General features: G+C 34.7%; 2 protein-coding genes across 7 annotated transcripts; one reads left to right on the forward strand and one right to left on the reverse strand.

Annotated features, from left to right (window-relative positions):
- Nucleotides 1–1,363: 1,363 nt before the first annotated feature.
- Nucleotides 1,364–7,250, reverse strand: LOC105190512 (putative nuclease HARBI1). 5 transcript variants are annotated; one of them, XR_003114347.1, is made up of 5 exons: nucleotides 6,298–6,376; nucleotides 6,163–6,224; nucleotides 5,377–5,927; nucleotides 1,851–1,933; nucleotides 1,364–1,526 (listed from the first exon to the last, which is right to left on the reverse strand). XR_003114347.1 is itself a non-coding variant. In XM_025307697.1 (5 exons), the coding sequence occupies exons 3-5, from the start codon at nucleotides 6,382–6,384 to the stop codon at nucleotides 5,665–5,667; spliced, it is 411 nt and encodes a 136-aa protein (XP_025163482.1). In that variant the 5' UTR covers nucleotides 6,385–6,429; nucleotides 6,611–6,751; nucleotides 6,891–7,237; the 3' UTR covers nucleotides 5,497–5,664. The 5 variants fall into 5 exon arrangements, 3 of the variants coding, with proteins under 3 accessions (XP_025163482.1, XP_025163484.1, XP_025163483.1); XM_025307697.1 differs by lacking the exons at nucleotides 1,364–1,526; nucleotides 1,851–1,933 and adding exons at nucleotides 6,611–6,751; nucleotides 6,891–7,237 and having other exon boundaries at nucleotides 5,497–5,677; nucleotides 5,752–5,927; nucleotides 6,163–6,429; XR_003114348.1 differs by lacking the exons at nucleotides 1,364–1,526; nucleotides 1,851–1,933; nucleotides 6,163–6,224; nucleotides 6,298–6,376 and adding exons at nucleotides 6,611–6,751; nucleotides 6,891–7,249 and having other exon boundaries at nucleotides 5,497–5,677; nucleotides 5,752–5,927.
- On the forward strand, nucleotides 3,924–5,484 carry LOC105192350 (uncharacterized). 2 transcript variants are annotated; one of them, XM_025307701.1, is made up of 4 exons: nucleotides 3,924–4,006; nucleotides 4,134–4,387; nucleotides 4,471–4,625; nucleotides 4,754–5,484. In XM_025307701.1, the coding sequence occupies exons 2-4, from the start codon at nucleotides 4,160–4,162 to the stop codon at nucleotides 4,761–4,763; spliced, it is 393 nt and encodes a 130-aa protein (XP_025163486.1). In that variant the 5' UTR covers nucleotides 3,924–4,006; nucleotides 4,134–4,159; the 3' UTR covers nucleotides 4,764–5,484. The 2 variants fall into 2 exon arrangements, with proteins under 2 accessions (XP_025163486.1, XP_025163485.1); XM_025307700.1 differs by having other exon boundaries at nucleotides 4,471–4,621.
- Nucleotides 7,251–7,762: the final 512 nt, after the last annotated feature.

The following is a 7,762-nucleotide window of genomic DNA, read 5'->3' on the forward strand; positions in this document are numbered from 1 at the left end:
TCAAATGGGAAGTCCTACCCCACCCGCCATATTCCCCAGATATTGCGCCGTCCGATTATTACTTGTTCCGTTCGATGGCACATGGTCTGGCTAATCAGCAGTTCCGCTCATATGAAGACATCTCAAAATGGCTTGATTCGTGGATAGCCTCAAAAGACGAACACTTCTACCGTGACGGTATTCGAGCTCTGCCAGAAAGATGGGAAAAAGTTGTCGCTAGCGATGGGCAATATTTTGAATGATTCATTTGTAACCATTTTTTCGCAATAAAGTTGTATTTTCATCAAAAAACAGTGAGAACTTAGTTGCGCACCTAATAATTAAAATTATTTATTTTTTATAACAGAAACAAATTTTTAAAGAAAGTAATAAAAATATTTAAAAGCAATGATTAATCAGATATGTGTAGCAGTTATAACACAAAAATGAGACACAAGTCTGTATTGCTGTTTTTTATAAATATTATCATTAATTGTAGTGATACCTATGAATTTAGGATTAATATTCCAAATTTTAGAAAATTAGTAAACTTAACGAACTTTTTTATTCTTGTCAACTAAAGAGCCTCATAGGGAGAAAATAGCGAACTCGATCACGACCCCCAGGCACAAAATGCAACAAACATTTCACATTCTACCAAATATAGAAGCTACATTCGGTCTCCCTATATCCCAACGCGCTTTTCATTTTCATACATTCTCGCTCGTAAAAGATTAGATCGATTAAATCATAATATGCCACAAAATTTGCTACAAATATAAAGTTTCAAGAAGGCTTATCAAAAAATATGATTTGTTTATTCTAGTATTTTCTGTTAACGATTAAGTGAAGTTTAAAAATGTTATTTACTGTTGAAAATAGTAATTCTCAAATAACAGGCAAACGTTACATCAAGCTCTCCAAATCACTCATATGATCGAGAAGCATTGGTTGCGTTGAACAGAGAAAGCTGCTTTGCAACTGTAAGATTTATAAATCTGATTGGTGTATGCTTTTAATTTTGACCGAAACCAAGAGTATATGTTAATTAGATTCACATTTTACAACAGCAAAACAGCTTTCTTTGTTGGATGCAACCATTGCGTAGGATATACTTATGAAGCCACAATACAATAGCATTTCTAGCAGCTGAATAAGAAACATATGATAATCAACACCGGTCTTCTCTACTTGTTTCCTTTTAAGTTGCAAAAGTGCATTAGTTTAATAATGAAGAACAGACCTTATGTTCCAATAATTGACCATTAATTTTTATTAGCGATAAAAATTTTCATACAAATGCGTGTATTATTACTTTTACATTTTAAACAGTAATTACTAAATTAACTTTGACTTTCAGTTGTTAATTTGTCACTTTTAATTGCTACTAAACTAATTTTAGGGAAACTAATTCAACATGTCGCATAAACATTCGTACAAACGCGTACTTAGTTCTTCACAACGAAAAAAGATGGTAAAAATGGAGGCAGATATTATAATGGAATCTCATGAAATTACGGAGTCTACATTTGCTTCAACATCATTTTCTGAAAATATATTACAAAGTCCATTACAAAATGATAATATGCATAATGGCGATACAGTCCAAAATATATTTGAAAATGTTTTACATGATGAAGATCTAGTATCAAGTGAATATGAGCTTTCTGATGAGAATATCGTAATCGTACAAGATCACATAAACGATATTACAGAAAATAATAATGTAGATAGCGCATTAAATAAGAATATTGATTTAAAAATATTTTTAAGCCAATGGGCTATTGAAGAACATATTTCGCAATCATCATTGCGCTCTTTATTACAAGGAATAAAACAATATACATGTGAAAATTGTAGCTTGAACATACCGTTTGATCCAAGAACTCTTTTGCATACTCCTAGGAGTAGTAATGTTGAGATTTGCGCTGGTGGTCAATATTTTCATTTTGGACTGAGAAAAGGAATACTAAGTATTATATCGTCACTTTCACAAAATATCACAGAAATCAAAATATCAATAAATGTTGATGGATTGCCGTTATCAAAATCATCGCAACGACAATTTTGGCCGATCCTGGGATCCGTAGCTGAATCTAAAGAGGCTTTTATTATTGGTATTTACTATGGAACACAGAAACCATCAGATAATAATAAATTTCTTGCAAAATTTGTGGATGAAATAAAAATATTACACGAAGAAGGAATCATTTTAAAAAACACAAGTGTGTCATGCACAATACATTCTATAATATGTGATGCGCCAGCAAAGGCATTTATGTTGCAAATAAAAGGACATAACGGTTATTCCAGTTGCACAAAGTGCATAACTGAAGGCAGCTACGTTAATGGTAAAATGTGTTTTCCTGAAACAAATGCACAGGTACGAACAGATACAGATTTTCGTTTAAGGAAGGATGAAAATTATCACATTGGGCATTCAGCTCTTTTAGCGTTACCAAATTTTGATCTCGTAAACAATATACTTCTCGATTATATGCATCTAGTATGTTTGGGAGTTATGCGCAAATTGTTATACATATGGTTATTTGGGGATTTTAAAGTTCGTTTGCAACACAGGAAAGTTGAAACAATATCATCGGAGCTGGAAAATGTTTTAAAATTATACATGCCATGCGAATTTGTACGCAAACCAAAATCACTTGCCCTTGTTAAACTATGGAAGGCAACAGAATTTCGAAATGTTTTATTATATACAGGTTGTGTAGCTTTCAAACTTCTTCGAAAGGATTTATATCATCATTTTTTAGTATTGCATGCGGCAATTAGGATATTATGTTGTTCACAATTTGAAGAACTTATTGACTATGCTCAGGAGCTTCTGCAATATTTTGTATCATCTTTCAAGTTGTTGTATGGTATTCACAACGTTTCACACAACGTGCATGGTCTTATTCATTTAACACAAGATGCGAAAAAGTTTGGTACACTGGATACGTTTAGTTCTTTCAAGTATGAAAATTACTTGCAAATATTTAAGAAGATACTGAAAAAGCAACATCAACCATTGCAACAGGTCGTACGGAGATATATTGAACAGGAACAAAAAAAATTGAGAAACCACGCGAATCGCACATAATTATCTGACTTTGTAATTGACAGAAAATCAACTCATATTAAAGGTCCTTTAATTGAAGGCTGCTGTAACCCGCAGTATTACATAATAAAATGTTTAAATGTAATCATACGTACTGATACATTAGCAGATAATTGCTGTGGTTTGATAAATGGAAGCATTGTTGAAATAAAAAATGTTGCTCATCATAAAGAACTTAATACGGATGTCATTATTGGTAATGAATTTTTACATAGAGAAGATTTCTATAATAAACCATGTCCTTCGTCTCTTCTGGGAATATTCGTTGTGAATAACTTATCAGACCTAAAGATATGGCCAATTAAAAATATTAAAACAAAATATGTCAAGCTACCATTAGATAACAAATTTGTTGTCTTTCCATTGCTGCATTTGTAAATATATATATATATATATATATATATACAGGGTGTTTGATAGCTGATCATGCAGACGAAAGTTGGAGATAGATTGGGTGTAGCCGAGAAGAAAAGTCATGTACCATAATGTCAAATTGGCAATAGTTATCGAGTTATTAATTAAAACATGTGAGCCAACGAGCGCGTAGAGAGCGGAGGGCGGCCGCAATAAGCACGTAGACATTTGATACAGGCGGAGTCAGTGAGTAGCGGTAGACAAGCGCGCGCGGCAAGGGGCAACGTAAGCGATAAGAGGCGATCGCGCGCGACGAGGAGCGAGCGAGCTTTTTCTTTACAGCTTTTTCTTTATAGCTCGCTCGCTCCTCGTCGTTCACACTCGCTCGCTCCTCGTCGCGCGCGTTCGCCTCTTGTTGTTTACGTTGCCTCTCGCCGCGCGCGCTCGCCTACCGCTACTCGCTGACTTCGCCTGTATCAAATGTCTACGTGCTTACTGCGGCCGCCCTCCGCTCTCTACGCGCTCGTTGGCTCACATGTTTTAATTAATAACTCGGTAACTATTGCCAATTTGACATTATGGTACATGACTTTTCTTCTCGGCTACACCCAATCTATCTCCAACTTTCGTCTGCATGATCAGCTATCAAACACCCTGTATATATGTTTGATTTATATTGCAGATTTTCGATGGTCTCATGAGGCCATAATGTTATTAGTTGATGAATATAGGCTGCGAGAATTGTCCATGTCTTCAGGCAAAATCAGCCATAAAAAAGCGTGGGACGAAATGTCAACAACCATGAATGCCAAAGGACACATGTTTTCAGGTAGACAGTGTATGACAAAAATAAACATAATGAAGCGAACATATAAGACGATTAAAGACCACAACTCAAAATCCGGTAACAATAACCGCACGTGGAAATATTATGAAGTAAGTATTACTTTAATTAACTTGTACTGTACTAAACTTTTCCCTGCTCTTTTACTATTTGTAATACAATATCATCTGTTTAGGTCATGGAGAGCCTTCTTCGCGAAAAAGCATATATGGACCCGTTATTAACTATTTCATCAACTGGGTCTGTGACATACAAGTCTGGAAAATTAAAATCTGCTGATAGTTGCTCTAACGACTCTAGCAGTGAATCCAGTGGTCCAGTTTCTCATAAGTAATAATTACACATTTTTTATTGAATTATAACAAATTCGGTCATTTACAATAGTGCGCAGTGTGCACCAAGAGCGCAGTGTTCTCTCTGTATAGGCAATAAAATAAAAAGAATATTTGTACTTCCAGGGAAATGTAGAGTCAGCAATACTTTGGAAGCAATATTAGCAAACCGCCAAACAGCCGAAGAGCAAAAAAATAAGAGACATAAGACAGGATGGAAATGTCACAAAAAATATTGAACAAACTAGAATCGGTTTTGAATAAGCTATAAACTATAAAGACGTTAACCGATGTAAAGCGGCATCTTCAATGAGAATTTAAAGTCCTTGCATGCTGCACGTGATTAGTAACGAGCAATAAACGATATGCAATGAGGACTATTTTTTATGTTTCATGTTTTTAGTTTCATACTTTAAATTCTTATTGAAGAATCCGCTTAGAAGCAATAGATTGCAATATTAAGAAAAGTCTGATTTTATAGCCTGAAGTGTCTAACAGTGTTATTTAATTACATTATATATTTGCTTCATGCTAAAATAGTAAAATTAAGTATATTAAGCCTAAGTATACAAGTATACTAGGTCTATAAGTATATTACGCACCGTCTACAGGTACCTGTAGTTATGCAATATTTACATGTGATATTAAGTTACAAACAGATATAAATGTTTAATGACAGAAGTATGATTTTGTTTAAAAAATCTTTACGAATCATCTATGTGGTTTAATTTGAAAAAATAATAACATACATTAATTTCTTTCTTAAGCATGTCTCATTAGTAATCTTGCAGCTATTAAGTCTCTTTTTGCAGCCCCTGCATGAGCGATATCACGCATATCATCAGTGTTGCCCACAACACATTGTCTTTCTTCTACATCCTCCAACATTTCCTCCTCCTCTCCTGTATCCTCTCATTGTACATATATTGTGTAACACACAACAGGCGAGAATATGCTTTGGAATTAGGTCTGTTCTGTCCATCGCAAGTGTTGTAAGAAGACTTCGGAAACGTCCTTTTAATAAGCCAAATGCTCTCTCAATAACCATTCCTGCAGAATCATGGCAAAAGTTGTAATTTCTCTGCTGATCTGTCATGTGGCCATTATCTCGGTATGGTACTAACAGATTTTTATGCAGTTTATAAGCTGCATCTCCAATTAAATGACATTCCTGTGGAAATTTTAACTCATCTCCTAAGTAGGATTGTACTTCTGATAAACGAAAAATTCGTTGATCCTGTACAGATCTTACATGTCCCATGTAATAGTGTATAAATCGGCAAGTATGATCACAAATAGCCTGCAACAAAAGGAAGTAAACAATATATGTATATTAGATTAAATTGTATAGAAAGCATTAACACTATAATAATATTTGCACTTGTTGCAGTTAAGAGTAACATTTTATGAGTTTTACAAGCTTAAAACATTACAAGATATTTTTCCTAAAACACGAAAAATTGCAGAAATAGCGACAAGAAGATTAATAATGACTCCATCGAGCATTCTAGCATTGACTAAAAAAGGCATTATACCTGAAGTTGGATTGAATGGTGACCTTTGCGGTTCACATATGCCTCTGGATTTTCTTTAGGAGCTGAAATATTGACATGCGTGCTATCAATAACACCAATGACTTTCGGGAATCCACTAGCAGCTTCAAATCCTACCCATATTTGCTCATATTCTTCATTCGTTGGCCATTTAATTATAGCAGGCGTCAGCTCAATAAGCGTATTTACAACATGCCTTGTCATATGTTACGCAGTGCTTCTACCGACATTAAATCTGTCGGAAATTGACTTGAACATTAGAAAATAAAAATATATACAAGTAGTTTTCTAGTTAGTGACATAAATCAACATAAGCATTATTCAATTTCTGTTGCTCAGTATACATGGAACAAAGATAGATTCATGCTGTGTTGCCTGATATCAGTGAGTGCATTCAGCAGAAGTGCTTTGTAAGTACTTTATCGTTTACCTAAAAGAATCTGGAGTAGCTAGTCTCCACAATGCCAACAGACACTGTTTACGTGCACTAATCATAGGTGCTCCTTCTTTTTCTCTTTGTAATTTTAGCTCAATAATAGATAAAAGATATTTGAATGTTTCAGGAGTTATCCTAAATTATGTATTAATATCTTATTACTTATCAGTTAAATATTGCATTTTTTATTTATATCAATTATACTATGTTCTATACCATAGACATTTCTATATAAATGTTATTCACAAAAAGACATTATTTACATAACTGATACCTGAAATGAGCCTTGAAATCTTCACTTCTTAAGGCAGGCACTATGGTTTCAACATAATTTGGTATTCTCGCCACTTTTTTTCTTTTATTTGCAATATGTTGTAATATGACAAATTTCTTCCTCATCGCTGTCACTTGAGGATGCATTTATTAGGTCTCGTACTTCCAGTAATAATGTTATTAGCACTTCTTTTAAATTTGCCATTTTCGCTTTTGCTTAACGCAACATATAACCTAACTCCTAACTCGTTACAAAAAGATGCTGTAGTAATGCAAACGCTAAATGCCGTTCACGGAGCTCGCTATCGCTATCACGCTATTGGCTCCGTGAACGATTTTGGTAGCGTTTGCACTGGTAGCGTTGATAACGTCTCCGTGAACGCACCCTATGACTTCTATGTTCTACCTAGGTATAGCTTTTCTCACTCTAGCATTCTTGCACCAGTTCAGCAGTGCAGCTACAAAGAACAGACTAAGGCCGCGTTCCGTTTCACGCATATGCGCGCATTTATATATAGTTCATGTTACGTATACTATAGAAAATGCGCGCATAATGCGTAAACGGAACGCAGTCTAGGTGAATATCGGAACGCAGCCCTCGAGTTCAAAATATTGAAAACTGTAATAAAAATCAGCGACTTATGTGGACAAATGACGCAATGTTGACTCCCTGCATTCACCGGGTTTACCACAGGGTCCTAGAGTATTTATGTAATAAATTGACTGCAGAGACGCTATAAATAAACACAACAAATAAACAAATCAACAAATAAACGCAACAAATTCCAAGCGTTTGCTTAGTGTGCATGCGCAGAAAATCCCACTGCATTGAGTTTTAATATGGAATATGTTCCGAAATTCATCGAAAAGAAT

Source organism: Harpegnathos saltator, unplaced genomic scaffold (genome assembly GCF_003227715.2).
Source record: "Harpegnathos saltator strain DR-91 unplaced genomic scaffold, Hsal_v8.6 scaffold93, whole genome shotgun sequence".
Classification (NCBI taxonomy): Eukaryota; Metazoa; Arthropoda; class Insecta; order Hymenoptera; family Formicidae; genus Harpegnathos; species Harpegnathos saltator.